General features: G+C 38.9%; 2 protein-coding genes across 2 annotated transcripts; one reads left to right on the top strand and one right to left on the bottom strand.

The window, feature by feature from the left end:
- Nucleotides 1-1,624: 1,624 nt before the first annotated feature.
- LOC116302758 (sterol carrier protein 2) lies at nucleotides 1,625-18,960 on the bottom strand. Its single transcript, XM_031712127.1, has 18 exons — nucleotides 18,825-18,960; nucleotides 18,444-18,501; nucleotides 17,770-17,841; nucleotides 16,691-16,755; nucleotides 16,229-16,292; nucleotides 15,454-15,518; nucleotides 14,986-15,112; nucleotides 14,431-14,494; nucleotides 13,032-13,118; nucleotides 11,742-11,892; nucleotides 10,921-10,972; nucleotides 10,222-10,317; nucleotides 4,800-4,907; nucleotides 3,971-4,121; nucleotides 3,403-3,496; nucleotides 2,813-2,945; nucleotides 2,177-2,253; nucleotides 1,625-1,829 (listed from the first exon to the last, which is right to left on the bottom strand). The coding sequence occupies exons 1-18, from the start codon at nucleotides 18,867-18,869 to the stop codon at nucleotides 1,734-1,736; spliced, it is 1,605 nt and encodes a 534-aa protein (XP_031567987.1). The 5' UTR covers nucleotides 18,870-18,960; the 3' UTR covers nucleotides 1,625-1,733.
- Nucleotides 6,838-10,849, top strand: LOC116302757 (E3 ubiquitin-protein ligase TRIM71-like). The gene has a single exon (XM_031712126.2). It carries the CDS (start codon nucleotides 6,846-6,848, stop codon nucleotides 9,087-9,089), a length of 2,244 nt encoding a protein of 747 aa, XP_031567986.1. The 5' UTR covers nucleotides 6,838-6,845; the 3' UTR covers nucleotides 9,090-10,849.
- Nucleotides 18,961-19,896: the final 936 nt, after the last annotated feature.

Raw genomic sequence — 19,896 nt, 5'->3', positions numbered from 1 at the left:
TTATATATTGACTGGAAATATTCATTGCAACCATATGAAAAAAGAGCTCAAAAAATGGAAAGTCTGGAGCTCAGATTTTTTTTGACCTGTAATATTTTATATGGTTTGCTATGAATAATGTCATTTCATAAATTTTCTCATTACTCTTCATCTTCTAAGATATATATATATATAGCATATAAAACTCAGAAAGAAAAAAGAGGGGGAAAAAACCAAATAAAATGGAAGAAATAATGGACATGGAAAAAAAATGAAATGAACAAAATAATAATAGTAACAGATTTTTAAATCATAAACTCCGAATGGTGATATTTTAGCACATGTCAAGCCCAGGGATATCATTCAATGTGTCATACCGATAAAAATATGTTACTGTAAAATAATTAGCCAATTCTACTTTACACACAAGACACCAGAACCATACGTACTAACTAATAAGTGTATACTTATACTGGGTATAAGTATTGAATGGTCTATAGTGAACAGCACCATGCACTTGGAAGCGGTTTCGTTTGTAGACTCTGTTCTTAAATGTGTTTTTCTTCGAGAACTTGCCGGAAATTGAACTTGGTAATCAATTACTCGTCATACTGCATAACTTTAGAAGAGCAATTGGATCCCATGGGGGGTACCGTGAGGAAGTTATATGCATTAAAATGAGAATGTCAAAGTGTTTCTTGAAGAAAATTTCCAAGTTGTTCACCGCGACGTTCTTGTGTGACTCGTAACAACTCGGCAAGATCAGTTCACCCAAACAAGTCTGACTGCTGAAGTCATAAGAAATGAATTTATTCCCACAGAAAATTTTTATACGCAAATTCGCTCATGTTTTTGAACTGGTCTGTTTGTGTTTTGTGCCCCCCTTTGTAGCCGTTTTGTACTAAACGATACCACGCCGGCAATATTTTTTAACTTTAGACTTTATCTTAGTAAAGACACCGATCGGATCCGATGTCTGCCCACATTGCAGATCCCTAGGACAGGACTGCTGTTAGGTATGAACTTCCTTTTAGTAATTATGCTATTTTAAGTGTATAATTGTGTAAAAATTGTTTTTAAAGACATTTAGGATTTTGGTACTTAACATTATCAGAAACTGCAAGTAAAAATATAATATGATGTGAAATCTCAGAGCGACAGAGCAAAGAAAGACTGAGATATATATCCTAGTATGTCTGGATCCAGTTTAAAATAAGAGAAAATGTATGGGGTTTAAATACCCCATATTTCTATTTTTAAAGCTCGGACCAACCTTACAGTTGGCAGAAATGTAGGCAATGGTTTGTTCTCTTCAAATATGAACATTTCAAAACTGAATTGCAAACTTTGTAATTTGATGACGTCACACTTCGGTACTCTATTTGACTTGAGACGCAGGATGGGGATATGTTGAAACGCCGGGGGCTACTTTGGTAACCCTTTCCCCTTCACCCATCCCTTGAAAACCGCCCTTGTTTTTACGAGGTTAGCACTTAATAGCCAGTGGCCCTCGTTCCATGATCGAATTGGAATTTAGGAGTTGATTTTTGGAAGGGAGGAAAACCGGAGAACACTGAGAAAAAACCCCTTGCCAAGAATGCAGACATTTTTTGATCGCGATGGAAAGGTGGGAAGCATTTACAAATTAAATTGTCAACTCTCCTTGTTTTGTATTTTGGTGATAAAGTTGTTTACATTGTACAAATATAGCGATAATAGTGGTAGTATTGGATAGGATACTGTTGGTTCAGGATTCATAACTTCGACTTGACGGCCTTCGGTTGGAACTGCCTCATCTTCATAGCAAGGCCCATGTTGCCTTTCAGCTTCAGGTGACCCTTAAAAAACGCCTTGAAAAGATAAAAATAATTATCAATCAGTACAATTTGATGAGATTGAGAGGAGAAGGAGAAGGAGAATGAGGAAAACTTAGTAAGAAGCTAAGAGATCCGGTAAAAGAGCTGCAGGGTGGCAGTTCAAAAGGAAGGGTGAGTAAGGTAGAGAAATAGGCGTAAGAGTATTATTCGTTTGCAATAGACGTCATAGCCGCCATGTTGGAAGAATTTGACAAAAGATTTTTTAATAAATTCCTTTGTTATATCTTCCAACATGGCGGACATCCCTTTTGTTATTGTGCTCTCTTGGGATTGATTGCAAACCAAGAATAAGAATAAAAATATATCGATTATAAACTTACCGTTTGTGGGTTTAATTTGCCTGTCATTAGCTTCAAGAAGTTATCATCGCTTATTGTTATGGTAACATCGGCTTTATCTAAAACAAGAAAACAGAAAAAAGCATTTGAATTTATCAATGCGTCTGATTATTACTCCTGGAGAGCAAGATCATCCTATGAAGAGACTAATAGAAGCTTTGCACCATCATGTGATGGTAGCCACGACAGGAAGGAAGGAACAATATCCAGTTTTGAGTTCTCTGTTGCTCAGGGTTAGCCTCGTATTTGTGTAGAATATTCACGTGTTCCAGTCAAGGTCCGTGGAATTCCAAAGTGTTTGTGTTGTTGAAGTTGTGCATTCTTTACTTCACCCTTGGTATTTGTGAATTTGAGACACTGATCCGAGGCTAGGCCTGAGTAAATGAGTCTGTAGTCAAGGAACACAGCGGTAATTTGGAACTCAAAAAAGATCAATTGAATCTGGTCTGATCTGATTTACATGAGAAAGAATTCAGTTTCCCAGGGAGAAAAAGAAATTATTATTGTGGCTCCTGTCATCGCTGCCATCACGTGACAGTGCAAAGCCTCTATACAACAGCGGCGAGTACCTCTATTGCTGGTTACGAAAATATCCTATTTAGTAGGCCACAATCTTACCATTGGCACCAAATTTGACAGCCCCTTTTCCATTCTTAGCATCCACTATCCACACGCCCTCTTGACCATTAGGTCCCTTCTGGATCTTGAAACAAAACACTCCTTTGACCTTCTTCACGTAATTTTCTCCGTCCTGCAGAGTAGAATATAACATGATTATAATGATGATGATGATGCTGAAGATGATAACGATAATGACGGCAATAATGTTGATAATATGTATGACTGTGAAAAGTCGGTGCTGTATGCGTGCCTTGCAGTGACCATGATGTTTTATAGAATTTTGATTAGAGGATTTTTTTCTCGCGTAATGTGATTGGTCTGGCAGTGCCGTGACCTTGGCGTGACCGTGTCCAGGCCGTGTTCATGTCGGGTTTCGGGACTTTGATTGGATGGAGAGTAAATTCTCGTACAATGTCATTGGGCTGGCGTATGCCTTGCTGTGTCATGACCGTGTTCGTGCCGTGATCTCTTCACAGTCATATACCTAAACTGCTCTAATGACAATGATGAACATGTCAACCACTGTCCGTGTCGTGTTATCGACGTACAACCTTAGCTTGCCTTTTCTTCCCCTTATTCCTACTGACCTTTTCCATTTCTTTCTGGATTTCATCAAAAACGGCTTTGGCCTTGAAGCCTTTGGAAGAGGAGGCAGACGTGTGGACAGACACTGGACGAAACCTATAGAAAAAATTTTTTTTTACTTAAAGGTCCAATTAATATTAGAGCAAAAAATGCTTCAATTAATTCCCTTATCTTTTTTATACTAGAGCGGTTATCATAGTAGTAGGAAACGATACGGAAAAGTCGTAGTCGTCCTGTAGCCGTACCGTATCTTACCGTAATATAATCCTAACTACGAGTTTTAACGGAATAAATGACTGCGAAACCATCGTAAGCCATTCTAATGCTACGGCATGTCGTACAGTCACTACCGTATGCTTACCACTTATACGAAAAGCGCTCTAATAACTTTTATCCAACATTTCCTTCAATAAGGTTAGAGCATGGCACAGGAATCGCCAGGGCACGCGTTACAATATCGTTCAAGACACAGAATGTTTTCTGAGTCTTTCAATTTGCAGCTGAGTAAGTTGCTTCATATACTGCGAGGATCAGCTCAATTTGATACATTTCCTTAAATGTCGAAAATACCTCCTCTGGGGGAATCCAAGTCGATATAAAGCAACAATAACAGCGCCTCCCAAACCCAGGTTATGCTGTAGTCCAAGTCTTGCTCCTGGTACTTGACGTTTGCCACATTCACCGCGGAGCTGAAGACATATCTCGGTACATTGAGCCAGGCCTTAACGAAAACACAAGTACAAAATGAGTTTTGATCTCGCACAGAGGGTGCTCCATACGGTAGCTGGAGAGAGCCCCGTCTGTGCATACTACACTAGTAAAAAGGTACCTTTTGTACCAAGAGGGCATTCCATGATGCGGCAAGAGAGAGCCCCATAAACTGGCCACACTAGTAATAAGGTACCTTTTGCACCAAGAAGGTGCTCCATACTGTATCAAGAGAGAGCCCCATAGACTGTTCCACACTAGTAATGACTTTAGCAAGGGAGAGCCACCTACACTGTGCCACTCTGGTAAAAAGGTGCCTGTTGCAGGAAGGTGCTCCATGCTTAAGCAAGGGAGAGCCCCATGGACTGTGCCACACTAGCAATAAGGTACCTATTGCACCAAGAAGGTGCTCCATACTGTATCAAGGGAGAGCCCCATAGACTGTGCCACACTAATAATAAGATACCTATTACACCAAGAAGGCATTGCATACTTCATTAAGGGAAAGCCCCATACACTGTGCCACTCTAGTAAAAAGGTGCCTGTTGCACCAAGGTGCTCCATACTGTAGCAAAGGAGAGGCCCAAGCACAGTGCCACACTAGTAATAAGGTGCCTGTTGCACCAAGAAGGTGCTCCTTACTGTAGCAAAGGAGAGGCCCATACACCGTGCCACACTAGTAATAAGGTACCTGTTGCACCAAGAGGATGCCCTTTCGATATAAGCCCGCCACTTGGATTAATAACATATTTTCCTCCATAGGTATTGTCCCCACGGTCAATAAACTCGCCTGCTTTGCCTGAAATGTCGAATGGAATTATTAATCTCTTGCTATTGAGAGGCTTTCATGTATTTTTTGGGGGAACAAAAAATTCATGATCAATAAAATATTAATTGGACGTACATTTTATGTATGCATTAGCCATTTCAAGGTTGAGAAAAAGACTAAGTCGAGTTGGCATTGCAGTGCATTGAGGGACTGTTTAAGGAGACATATTTCCAAGATGGCGTCTATTTTCGTTCCCTAAAACATTCCCAAAATGCACTGCAATGCCAACTCGAGTCGGTCTTTTTCTCAACCGGGGAATGGCTAATATGATAGAGTGATTTTCATAAACCCGTGAAATAAATGTTAGGATAAGAATCATTAAAACAAACTAGTACGAGTTATTGCTCATTAGACTTTAAACAACGAAGTAATAAAACACAGTCAATAATCTTTCACTGCAATAGAGTGCACGCACTAAACCCGTGAATAATATTTAGTACTAATTAGTACTATTTCATACAGAATTCTTTGTTTCCTATTGTTTATTTATCACCATTTAGTACTAAAAATTAGTATTTGTTTCACGGGTTTAGTGCGAGCACTCTACTTAGTTGTCTCGCCAATAACCGCTATTACACATTAATATGCGTTAATAGAAGTTAATAGCTAAATTTTGTTTCACGGGTTTATGAAAATCCCTCTATAAGCTGCACATTCCTTACATTACATTTGACATGTGCAAATGTTTTAGATTTGCTCCTAAACGAGGCTAATCCTGTACAAACAAGTCTTTACTTAGGGACCCCATGACATTCATGTTCAATGAAAGAGCAAAAGCAGTATCCAACATCTAGTAAATAGTAAATGAAACAAAGGATTCATTTACTCCATTCTTTAATACGAATAGTATTTCGACAGTAACCCACGACGACCGCTTAGTTTGAACGCTTCGTCCTATTAAATGTAGAAATCTAGGTTTGAAGTAGCCTTTTTCCATTACCAATGTGTTTATGAATTGCTTAACGCTGGAGCTCTCGGCGGGGGCAATTTTCATAGCATCAACCAAGATCAACCATGGAATAAGAATCTAGCCAGAGGGCATTCAGTGACTATTTTAATTCCCAAGCATAGGTCTGCAGAAGAGTTTTAGAACTAATTAACTTCATTGCATTTATAAATCCTTTTATACACATATGAAAACATATTTTCCAAGTATTTTTCTTATATTTCTAGTTTCGTAATAAAGATCTAGATTTAGTGGCAGGAGACCGTGAAATTATTTTTCTGCTTGACTACAGGCTCATAAAACACAAACCCACAGAAGCGGTGTCAAGCAGTGACATGACAACATAGAGAGAGCGAAATCGTTGATCACTGGGAGCCCACGAGGATCTGTATTCGGGTTTTTCCATAAAACCTTACAAGCTAAATGCAATACTCCAGTTTCGAGTTCTCTTTACTCAGCCTTAGTCTCGGTTGTGCGTTATAATATTCAGCTCTCTTCAACCATATCAACTTATATCGTTCCGTAGTGCGTACCTTCCTTCCTTACAATACAATGCGCCTTAATGAAAGAAAATAAGACAATTGAACTCAATAGAAGGCTAAGACTGAGCAAAGGCAAACTCGAAATAGGAGTATTTCATTTGTGAGTTAGCCGTATCCTCATTTTTTGAGGTCGTTTCAGGTTATTTATAAAATCTGAAGGGTTTTTTTAAAGCAGTATTTATGTTACGTTCTGTGGATTCCTGACTTGATTAGTTTTTACTATTTTATGAATCCCAGTACCATCTATCTGTAAGTGTATATGTAATCAGTGTAAAGTTTGTAATTTATGGTGTGAATAAATTGATTGATTGATTGATCGATTGTTAAAATACAACACTTCCAGAAAATTCCTTAAGCATGATCAGTCAAGCAGTAAAATTCCTAAGAATGATAAAAATATACGTGGCAAAACATTGAATAATGGCTGCGGTAAACACCTATGTAGAGGACTTCGAGAAAGAGTTAACTTGTTCCATATGTCACGATATATTTACCGACCCCAAAACTCTTCCCTGTCTTCATAGTTACTGTACACAATGTATTGCTCAGTGGTATGCAAGAAGTGGGAATCCATTTATCAAACAAATGGAGTGTCCAATGTGCAAGACGACGATAGATGTACCAGACGGCGATCCTTCCAAGCTTCGTTCTTCATTCTACCTCAATTCTCTTCTTCCATTACTTCATGCCATGAAAAGTGACGCCAACCAACCAATATTACCTGTCTGTGTCAGCTGCGAGCAACCTAAAGTCCTGGTTGCATTTTGCCCACAGTGTGAAGGCTCCATATGTGAAGAATGCATCAAAACCCACGAGAGCATCAAACAACTTCGAGATAATCATCAACCGACGATGTTTAAGGACTTTAAGCAAGAAAACGTTGCCAACTATATGAACAAAAAGATATTCTGCAAAGAAAAATTTCACGAAGACAACAAGCTGGAATACTTCTGCCAAGAAGATAGTTGTAAACAAAGTGTGTGTCAAAAATGTGCCACTTTGTATCATCAAAACCATCGAATGCAGAGCTTAGAGGGGGCTGCTCTAGAGGTTAAGAAAGGCTTACAGCAGGATATTGATGGTGTTGAAGGAAAAAAAGAAAAATACGAGCAAGAATTAAAACATTCCGAGCAAAACAAGGAGAGAATTGGACAAGAGATTGAGCTGGCTAAGAAAGAGGTTCGCCGTGCAGAAGAAATGATTTGCAAGACCGTTAGAGATCACAGTACAGCGATGATCAGTGCTTTGGATCAGACACTACAGGAACAAACTGCAGCAAATGATCAAGAACAAAGGGATATCAACAGTAACATTCGATTACTATCAGAGCTGCAGCGTCAATGGCAGACTTTAAAGGAAAGAGGAGTGCCATACGAGATAATCGAAAGCAAGGAAGCGTTTCAAATCAGAAGCCGTGTTTTATTGGAAACACCTTCCGTCTTGCACAACAAGTCAATACAGCGTGACATTACAGTTTGTTACGTGACAAGTGAGCAATTTCTTCAGTCGTTACAGAACATCGGAAAAATTGTGAAGAGCGTGACGGACCCTGCTCGGTGCACGATTGAATCAATAAAGAAAGCTCCTCGCGGTTTTATTAACAAGTGCAAAATAATCACCAGAAATACAGAAGGAGAAGTGTCCCCCACAAGAATCGAGTCTATCGATGTTAGAATCAAAGATGGGGAGGGCAACGAGGTGGAAAAGAAAGTATCTGAAGAGCAAACTGGGAAATACCGTGTGAGTTATAAACCTCAGAAAAACGGGACGCACGAAATACAGGTGAAAATTGGAGGGGAACCGATCTGCAACTCACCACAAAAAGTGAACATACTAGAAGTTACGGAGACGCTTAAATCTGAGAAAATCTTCGGAGAAGGAAATTATAATGGAGGACAGTTACAATGCCCACGTTCGATGGCAGTAAGTGAAGGCGAAGAGTTAGCTATTGCTGATCGCGGTAACGACCGAATTCTGATATTCAGTCTTGATGGAAACTACTTAAGGGTGTTTAACGATGCAGGACTATGTCATCCATTTGGAGCGTTCTTTAATGAAGAAAGAATAATTGTCAGTGATGGTACAGATGGTGAAGGCAGGATACAAGAGTTTGACTTGAACGGTACTTATGTAAGAACCATCTACAAACCTGACCAATGGTTCGCACCGAGGGGAATGTGTGTTAACGATAATAAAGACATCGCAGTGTGCTGTCTGGGAAAACAAGAACTGGGTATCAAACCAAGTATCAAGGTGTTCAGTAAACAACGAATAGACTTTGATATGCCTGATAATAGCGAACAGCCTCAGTACATCACCTATGGTAATGAAAAATACTTTGTATCCTACTTGAACACATACTATGTTCGTGTTTTTGATGTGAACGGAGTTTTCTTGTACAAGTTTGGGGGAAAAGGAGAAGGAGACGGTCAGTTTAACGGTGTACGTGGACTGGCTGTTTATGGTCCAGACATGATTCTTGTCTGTGATAGTGGCAATCACCGTGTTCAACTTTTCACACAAGAAGGTCAGTTTATAAGGTCATTTGGTAGCCGTGGTACAGGTGTTGGTCAGATGACGCATCCTGTTGATGTAGTGGTTACAGCTGGTGGTCGAGTGTGCGTGTTGGAATGGAGTGGTAATAGGGTTCAGATATGGTCCTAACGGTTTCCATCTAGATGATTACAAACATGGAAGAGGACACGATCACCAAACAAGAACATGAACTTCCAAGGTTTCACTACCACGAGCCTAGTGATAAGTTTTACATGACTAATAATCAAAGACTTTAATTTTAAAGACTAGCTAGCGAGTAAACTAGTTCAAGTTGTCTCAAACTCATTCTCGTACCCAGACCCTTCTCAGCGAAAGCGAAAGATGGAGAGTCTCGGTACGAGAATGTCTTGAACTAAATAGATTAGGGTTACGGTTACGGTTTAGCCCAAGGAGGATCCAGGGCTATCCCAAGTGCCTTTGCGTGCTTATTACAATTATTTTAGTTTCTTGGCCTTAACTTTTTTTGGTTCTAACCGTTTTTTGGTTTTAACCAGTTTTTGTACATTTTTTAAATTATACTACTAATCCTAATAATACGAATACCAAGGTATTGTTTTAACATTTTGATGAAGACTTGTTTGATTAATTTGGCAAATAAAAGTAGCCAGTTGTAGGGATTCTACTGAACCAGTGTTTTGACAAGTACAGTTGCGTTTTCGCCTAATAAGTATTTTTTTTATTAATTTGTAAAATACTCCATTCTCATCCATACTCCATTGATTACAGACTCGTGTACTCAGGGTTAGCCTCATTTCAGTATCGACAAACCTACAAACCTTTCCACAGATTTGTACAATTTTTTTAGTTACTTTTTCACGTATACACCTATTTCGAAAATCGTTGTCGCACCAAGAGCCTCAAGTAACAAGCCAAGACTCCAGAGAACGTCGGTACTTTTAACTATAATTGATTTATTCATGGTCTCCACTAATTATCATCTCAAGCAGCCTTGCTTGGAGCAATTTGTGAAGTCAATAAATGAAAATGCACCATAAATAAACTAATTACAGCTAAAAGTACCTGCGTTCTCTGCAGTCTTGGCTTGTTGCTTGAGGCTTTTGGTGCGACAACGATTTCTTAGGTGTATATGGTGTGCACTCTAATCAATGCACAACTTTAACAATTTATTTGAAACTTCAAGTATCTTCACTTGAGAGCATCGTTTAATATTCCACACAAAATTGCGGGTAATCTTGAGCAACTGAGCATTGAGTCAGAAAGAGCGATTTTTCCTCCTTACCTTCGTCACAGAGACCAAGTGCCTCGTATGTTAGAAGCTCATTTGTGGAGAAACAGTCGTGGAGTTCCACAACATCAACATCTTTCACAGCCAAGCCTGTTCAAAATGTTATAACTAAAATTAAAACGATTCGTTATTATGACCAACAACGTACTTAGTTTTGACCAAGAGAAAATGAACTAAGAGAAGGAATCCCCGTGCTCCATCATGTGCACACTTTGATGCTATTTTTACAATCATTGATGCTATTTTTAGCTCGTTACCATGCCCGCTCGATAATCGTGTTTCCTTTAATGCCTCGTTTTAGGACACGAAAAGCGACAAAAACACAGGCTTTTGCTAACTGCGAGACTAGAAGCCGCCTACCCTATCAACCAATCAGATTCTTCGCTCAAAATATCTCCAAGCTAAAAATAGCATCAAACTGTGCACATGATGGTTACAAGGCTATATAGGTAGGATTCCTTCTCTAACTTAGTTCATATTCTCTTGGTTATAATTATTATCATTACACCACCAATATCTTTATCCTGCACCACCACCATTAATATTATCGTCATCACCATTTTCTCCATCATTACCGAGGACCAATGTTATCAATCTGGTAATAAAGTTGTTGTTGATGGTATTTATGTTGTTGTTGTTGTTGTCGTCGTCGTCATCATCATCATCATCATCATCATCATCACTGCCACTTACCTGCTTTAGAGAAGAGTCTCTCAGCAGCGGCTTTGGTCATGTCATAACCAACCTGCAATAAAAACAGTAAGGTCACACATGCCGCATATTTTTGAAAACGGAATTTTTCTTTATGCATTTCATTCCGTCCTCGCGTATCCGGTGAATAAAACGAAACTTTCGAAAACAGATACGTGTGGACGAGAATGGGAACGGGAGGAAACAGGACTTTGATAAAGGGGGGTTCCAAAATGGCCGCCACGCAGAAAAAGCTGGTAAGATTGGCTTCACAAAAGGGGGGTTCCAAAATGGCCGCCACGCAGAACAAGCTAGTAAGATTGGCTTCACAAAAGGGGGGTTCCAAAATGGCCGCCACGCCGGACAAGCTAGTAAGATTGGCTTCACAAAAGGGGGGGTTCCAATTTCATTCTACTGGGAGTAAAGAACATGATTAGCTTCAAAAGATCTTACAAGGGGGGGGGGGGGGTTCCATGGAACCCAAAAGAACCACTCCTGGAAAGGGCGGATCCAGGGGGGACTTCAGCCCCCCTTCAGCAGAAAAAAAACTGAAAAATTAGATGCTTTTTTTTATTGTTTTCCGTTGTGTTGACAGAAAAAACTCAATTAGCCCCCCCCCCCCCCCCCCCCACCCTGGCTGGACCTGCCCTTGCCTGGATCTACCACTGGGCGGGACATAAAAGATCCTAAAATGAATCGTGTGGACGAGATAAGTTTTTTTGAAAACAAAATAAAGCAACCGTTTTCAATTTCAAATATTCAGATACGTGTCCACAGGACCCTAGGAGTTTTTTCCAATCTTTTAAAGGTATTATTTAACTAACCATTTTGATGCAGCTATTGTCCTCAAAGGTACTCCTAAAATCAGTAGCCATCTCCATGCCAACGATTTCCACTGCCTTGTCTTCTAGATGATGCTTCTTGACAAAATCTTCACTGGCTAGAACAGCAGCAGCGCTACCATCTGACGTAGGACTGATAGATAAGAAAAAGGTTGATTATTGTTATAATACTTAAGAAATTTAGAAAAGGTACGTCTTTTATCGGTTGGGAGGGCTGTGGGATTCGCAGTAAACTTCTTTAAAATGGTTGCAGCCCTTCTCCTCTTACTCAGTAAGAATTTCACGACCCTTCTATTAAGCCAACAACTCTAGGAAACAGCTTTCGTCGAATTCACCTTTTCGGCGCTAGCCGTCACGTGGTATAAATTGCGTTGGATTGTGTGACGGTCACCAAGAAGTTCGTACATTGTTCTCGGATTCCCATACAAATTCACTGAGTTTAAGAGAAAATTTAGATAGATTTCTTTAGTTAATTCTCTAAATACAAGTAAAATACCATTTTTCTAGCTTGATTGAAGCTTTTCTTACTGCTGATAAGAGAGCTCACTAATGGAATCTATCTAAATTTTCTCTTTAAAGTCAGTGAATTTGTATGGGAATCCGAGAACAATGCCCGAACTTTTTGGTGACCGTAACACAATCTAACACAATTTATACCACGTGACGGCTAGCGCCGAAAAGGTGAATTAAAAAGCTTTGGCCTTCCACAAAAGTTTGATTTTTTCTGATGACTCGACCTACTGAGTCCCTAGCGCTCTTCCTCAAATAAAAAACCAACCGAACACGAGAGAAGCATATTAAACCACGAAGGGTAGCGTTTTATATTTCTTTAAAAAATACAAGCGCACAAATTAACGAAATTTTTTTTTGCGGATACGAAAATGTTCGCGTCCGCACGCAGCGTATTCGAATCGTTTTCACCGTCCACACGTATCCGTTTTCGTAAAATTTGCGGATATGGACACAAAAATTTGCGGACACTTGTGAACGCAACCCGTATCCGTAAAAAAAAAAAAAATTGCGGATACAAAAATTTCCGGATACGTGTTGACAGGGCCTTATTAATTTTCCTTATGAAAGTTCAACATACCAAATCCACTTGGGCGTAACGTTTTCCCATTTCAGACAACGTGTTATTTTCTACACTGTCTTCACATGCGCAACCGTTAAACAAAGAAGTTATACTCTAGGGAATGACACGTGGTCTGAAATTGGAAAACAGTGCATTAGGTCTATCCTGAGCGCGCGAGCGGGGAATAAATGACGCATTACCAGCATTGTAGTCTTGTAAGTGGGTCATACACCATGGGAGAGTTCTTGATCTCGTTTAGAGAATATTCTTTCTGGAACTGGGAATTCCTAAATTAGTAAAAAAAAACAATTGTTAGTTCATATAATGTAGTTTAATCAAACTATATAAAACTTATTTTTATATGCTCTTATTTAGTTACTTCAGTTGAAATACAACTGCAATCAATAATGGCCGACAGTATGCACTTTAGCCCGCTCTCTCCATCAGCGCTCTATTTCAAGAGCATTCAAAGCTGAAGCTACAAGGAGTCGAAACAGACGGGGAGATTCCGAGGATAGAGGCAGCCATGACCTGAAGCCCCGTTAACACTAACGATTTTTGCTGCGATTTTTGCGATTTTGTCCATAATAAATAATGGTAAAGAATTTACTTGTAAATTTTTTTCCGGATACCAAGATTTTCCTAGACGAATGTCTCTTTTTAAGGATGAGACAAAAGATTTCATATCTCCGAAAATTGCCACAAAAATAGCAGCAAAAATCGCCGCAAAAATCGCCAGTGTAAACGGGGCTCGAGGCAGGAACAATTAAATCTGGTCTAATGTGATTTACATGAGAAAAAACTCAGTTTCCCAGGAGAGAGACTCTATTGTTGATGAGTGCAACACCCTATGCCACCACCATCAATAGGCTTTTTGCAACAACAGTCACGTGCTGATATATGACCTTGATAACGAATCATTTCAGCTCAGGGTACCTTGGGAAAGGCCCTGCTGGATGGCAAACAAACTATAAACTGCTTCGTATCTTGAAATCGAAAGTATTTCATGGGAAAAAGGGAAAAAAGCATTTTTGAAAAGTTTTTAGATATGACATTAGTAATCCAGCAAAAAACCTTTAAATAAAGGAAGTCCAAATTTTTTGCAATCAAGTAACAATCAAGTGTCAATGTAATGCAAAAGGCCTTTTTCCAATGGGATTTGAAGCCATTGCCCCAAGATTATTACCCCAAGTGAACTAAAAGTTGATATTGAAGCCTCAATCAGAATGAGCTAGAGTAAATTTCTCCAAGGAATTCGCGGCTTATTCACCTATTGGGCACTCTTAGACCCAACGGGATTAATGAACATTTTGTTTTTAACTAACCCACTCTTTTGTCTTTTGATTATTTCATTCGTTTCCTTGCCCACCTTGTTCTCATTGGTTTCTTTTGTCTTATCCTCATCACATAAACTCTCCTTTCTACCACTTTCTCTTTTACTCCGACGAAGGACTAGCATCTGAAACGTCAGTAAGTTTTTTCATTTTTTCCTACTTTCACGGTGTAATAATTTACCTTTTTACCATTACAATATACCCTTTTATCATTACTAGTTCGTATTCTGACAATATTGAAAATAAGTCTAAGGATGGGACTTACGGATTGTTGACAGAATGTAGATGGTTCTTGTACGCTATTTTTGCAAAATGTTCAGGAGATGTTCCTAAAAAAAATGGAAAAACGAAATTCTTAATTAAAAAACTATAGACCCCCACATCAAAGCAGCTCAATCTGGGACCAAGACAAAGGAATTACTCTCTTCTCATGAGAATTGGAACCTATTGTTTTGTCCTCCAGATCAGGGGCGGATCCAGGGGAGGGGTGCAAGGGGTGCACACCCCTCCCTGGTTCGACTTTGTGCCCCTACTTCGAAGATAACCAATACTGTTTTTTCCCTTTGATTCTAAGGGGTGCACCCCTCCCTGGGTTAACTTTGTGCGCAGCACCCCACCAGTGTCTCGTAAAAAGTCCCATAACTCAGTGCACGTGTTACACATTTATCAGTTTTCTTTTCAACCTATGAAAAAAAAAGCACCTTACAAAAAACCATTCTTAGTTGGTGACAAAATGACACTTCCTTCCTTCCTTCCTTCCTTCCTTCCTTCCTTCCTTGATTACCCTGGCTATTCAGACAATTAATCATTCATCATATACCATATTTCTCCATGTGTTCTTTACCAGCATTACCAAACATCTGCGGTGTAACAGGAGCAGCTGCAAACTCATAACGATTCATCATCACCTCCATGTGTTTGTCCATAGGTGAAGTACGATCAGTGTACTACAACAAGAAGTATAAACAACAAGTATAAAATAATAGAATACATTTATAATCGTTCTCATTTTACAAGGGTAGTTAACCAATTTCCTCCAGTTTTTGATCCGTGGTATGTTCCCTTATTTACTACAATTTTCGTCATCTAGCCGTCAAAATGTTGGGAAGTCCCCAATATATTTTGATGGCTAGATGACAAAAAAAGTAAAGGACAAATAAGAGGACAAATAAGAGGACATACCAAGGAAAACTGAGGAAATTGCTTTTTTAAGACAAAAAATTTAAAAGCATTTTTCTAAACACTTTTTTAATGAAGAGAATAAACTATAGGGTTGTATTTGATTTACCTTAGCACCAAGAGAACCTCGTTCCATCTTTTCAAACCCAAGAGCTAGAACACAATCACTGGCACCTAGGCAGACCAAAAAAAAATCAACCTACGAATAAATTATTCTATAAAATTTGTGAACAGTAATTAACCAAATCAGTTAACATTTTCTGATTTGAAACTGGTAAACAGTCCCCTTCACAGTTCTGTATACATAACTGTGTTGTTGCAGCAAAGCAAGAAGAACAGCAGTCACCTTGCAATGATATAAATCTTTTCACACCTTGGACAATAGACCAGTTTTGAATTCCAAATTACCGCTGTGTTCCTGTGTTCCCGTATCAGTGTTTAAATATTCACAAATACCAACAGAAAAATAAAGAATGCACAACTTCAACAATACAAACATTTTGAAACTCGACGGACCTTGACTGGAACACGTGAATATTCTGCACAAACTCGAGGCTAACCCTGTGCAAATGAGTCTGTAATCAAGAAACACAGCGGTAATTTGGAATTCGAAACGGGTCTATTATGCACATCTCATGATTATTAATTATATTCATAACTTTATAGAATGATAAATTTGTGAGTTGAGCGTTGTGTGCATAGATTATTTTCAATGTAGTTGTAGTGTGTGCAAGTGAAAAGTGTCCCCAGTTAGTAAGTGCTAGAACAAATACACACTTAAATTAAAGTGATTTATTTATTCATTATTCTAATATTATTCACGTGTCTATTATGCCTCATGATTCAAGGTTCATAAAAGATTTCAAATATGAAATTAAACATACCTCCCTCGACAAACTGTTTAGCCAGAAAGAGTGCACTTGATCCAGTTGCACAAGCATTATTGACCTGAAAACATTATTATCCATGATGATGTAGTTAGAGTTTTTGCACTGAACCCTGAATCAGCCTCTGGGCTAATCTAAGTCAGGGCATTGCTACATTGGGTATTGCAGATGGAGTGAAATCAGGGAACCCAGAGAAAACTTCTTATATTCAGGGACCAACAAACTCTGCCAACATGCATTGCTTTGTCCAGGAATTGAGGTTTGCACCATGACATGATGGCAGCCATGTTAGATAGCAAAAACAATACCATCCTTTTATATGAGAAAGAATTCAATTTCCAAAGAGCAAAGGGATTTTATTGTTCTGTATAACTACAGGCATTCCAAGCTGTATTATGGATGCTGGTACATGATGGTGCAAAACATAAAAAACTTACTTTAATGCTGCCATATACTTACATTATAAATGGGGATCCCTGTCAAACCAAGCTGGTACAAAGCCCTTTGACCACATGTTGTCTCACCTAAATTTAGAAACATTATACAATTATTGGATGAGGTTGAGCGTGATATAGTGAATTATCAAGACCAAGGCCGTGTCAGCAGGAAAACCTTCAGATATTGCATTTATCATGTTGAGTTCACAGGATATCAAGGATTGGCCGTGGGCTGTCGGCCAGTGAGAAGTCAGATCGTGAGTAAAGCGATAATAATATTCAATAACATTGTCGGGGATGGAAATAACATCTGGTCAGTTTGCCAGTCATGGTGATTGGTCAAATTAGTTTTAGCTTGGTATATCTTGTTTCTGGCTAAACGTTACTGGTAAAAATGACAGGCAAGATTTGACCAGACAAGTACCAATCCAGGATGGATGTTATCTGATGACCAGCTGTTATTCTCATTAGCTCTGCATGTAGTTAGGCTTTAAAAAGTTTTAAAGTTAACTCCATCTCCCTCACGCCTCCCTAGTTCGGCTGTGTTCATAATGTATGGCAGGGGGGGGGGGGGGCAGGTTAGGGGGAATCAGAAAAATTTTTACCAGTAAAATGGGGGTGGGGTTTGAAAACTTTTTTCAGAGAATTGGGGGAGAAATTGTTATTTTTGGGGGGACTTCAAGGGGGGGGTCTTAAATTATTATTTTTATTTAAGATTTCACCTGCCCCCCCCCCCCCCCCCCCCCTCTGCCATACATTATGAACACAGCTCTAAGTTAAATATTCTTTTTTCCAGGGTAAAATTGTGATGACCCTTTCCTAGATTCCTCAAACCAGCTCCACTGATTACTAGTATTTCTATATTCTGTGGACTCAGACATTTCAATTACTGGGCTTGTGAAATTTTTTTTTTACTGCTGCCAGTCAAAAACATAAAATGTTGATTATTTTTGATTGACGGCAGGAAAAACCGAATTTGCTACTAAGTCTGCAGAATTATCGAAAACTGCAGTAAAGTGGGATTGATTATATAACTTTGAAATATATGTTGTCGCAACACAACAGAAGTCCTCTAATCAGTATCAGCGTGCCTTGACTCACCATAGCAATATCCAACAACGGCTTGCTGGATTTGACTATAATCTATACCAGAATCCTTCAGGGCCTTAATACCTATGAACAGATTATGCGAATAGTAAGCTATAAAGAAATATGTTCTGTCATCAACATAATAAACTCTAGATAGTAGAGCTGGGCTTATAGTCGGGTGGAGAGAGATGGATCTAGGGATGGTAAGAGGGGTCCTTTTTGTTCCTTTTTGTTCAAATATATCTCAGTATATCGTTAGTAACAGTCACCCCGTTTACCTCAAATTCCTGGTAAAACCTTTGTAATTGTACCCTTCCCCCCCCCCCCCCCCCTTCTAAAATTCCTAGATCTACCCCTGGGGGAGTAATAGACCTCTTCGGCTCTGACGTAATGTTTTCCCATTTCAGTATAACTTCTTTGTTTAAGGTTTGCACTTGGTTGCACATGAGAAGACACATGAATATGGATACAACTCAAACAAAGAATCTTATTCTCAAGGGAATGACACATGGCCTAAAATGGAAAAACATTACCCCAAGCCGAAGAGGTCTATTGGGGAGAGCTTATAACCAATTGCTAACAAACTTGTGGCCCTCTAGACTGGGTCGTGTAAAGGGGGTGGAGAAAGGTTACTGTTACATAGGGGCTTATAACTGGAATTTTAGGGTATTATATTATGTAATCACCTGCTTCTTTAGCCATGTCTGGGTAATCGAAATCCTCTCTTCTTCCTGGCTTTTCAAACTGAAGAAGACAATCAAAGACATGACATCCAAAATTTAAACATTGCAGAAAAAATGAGTCAAAACAATGTCAAAAAACTAAATTAAGAAATCGAGCTATTATTTTAACTTTATGATACAAACTTTGACTCTCTTAACCTCCAAAACTTGCAAATCCAAGAAAATAACAATAATTTTGTAGTACAGATAAATCATTGATTGAACATTTTGGATTTAAAAGTTCGAGCAAATTTTGCAACAAACACCTGACTGTTATGCAGATTTTACAGCAATTTTTTGCCGTCTTAGAGATAATTGTACACGAATTATGCAATGATAACCAACCTTAGTCATTCCTACACCAATGACATACACTCTTTTTCCAGGCATTTTTATATATCTTGTAAAAAAATCCCTTAAAATGAAATATTTTGGAAGAAAAGCTTTGCTCGACAGGAACGAAGGTCAAGGAACGAGTCACGTGGTTTAAATACTCGCGACAGGGATCCCAACCAAAAGAACATCTAAAAGCCACAGGAATCCCAGGCCTTTTTTTTTTTGTTTTTTTTTTTTGTTGTTTTTTTTTTTTTTTGTTTTGTAGCGACATCATAAAGTTAACTAAATTTCCTTCATTTTTCCGTGTTATATCCTCTTATTTACCACCCTTTCGTCATTTAGTCGTTAAAATGTTGTGGAATCACGAGGCATAGGCGAGGGAGTCCACAATATATTTTGACGAGTTTGATGACGAATGAAATGGTAAATATAAAGCATCAGAAGACAAAGCACCGAAAATTGGGGGATTGGTTTTGGGGCTAAAGAAGTGGCACAAGCTGTTGCGCAACAGTCCAGTAATTCTGATTGGGCGGGCTAACGAAAGAAGGCGGAGGCAACGTTACATGCACTTTTACATGCAATGCTAATGTTGCGCAACAAGTTCTTCGTTTCATGGCAGATGTTTCATGTTTAAAGCAAAGCCTGCAATATGCAAGGAATCACGATCTTTAGAATTAAACGATTTCTAAGATCTAGACCGACTAGAACCCGCCTTCTTTTCTCATTTCCCGCTATATGACATTGTCTTCAACATTTTCTTCCGAATAGATATTAAATAGCTGCTGATCGGTATTTCAAGCCATCATATCGATGCTTAATTGATATGTACCCTGGCATCACAATAAAATAATAAAGTACGAAGATATATAAATGCCGCTTCAGCTTAGTCCTTGTTTGTTTGTATGTTTGCTTGTTTGATTTTCTTGTAGTCCTGCATAGTTGTCTGTCTGTCTGACTTTCCGTTTCTGGCTGTCTCTTCTTCTCTCTGTCTGTCTGTCTGTCTGTCTGCAGTGTTTGATTTGTCTGTCTCAGCAATTGTCTGTCTCAGCTACGCTTCTTAAGTCTACCAAAGCTTGCTTCT

This window comes from Actinia tenebrosa, unplaced genomic scaffold (assembly GCF_029948245.1).
Source record: "Actinia tenebrosa isolate PJP-AT-01 unplaced genomic scaffold, QUT_ActTen_1.0 PGA_scaffold15__27_contigs__length_11533743, whole genome shotgun sequence".
Classification (NCBI taxonomy): domain Eukaryota; kingdom Metazoa; phylum Cnidaria; class Anthozoa; order Actiniaria; family Actiniidae; genus Actinia; species Actinia tenebrosa.
The sequence above is the reverse complement of the archived record's forward strand: the minus strand, read 5'-3'. Positions and strand labels throughout refer to the sequence as shown.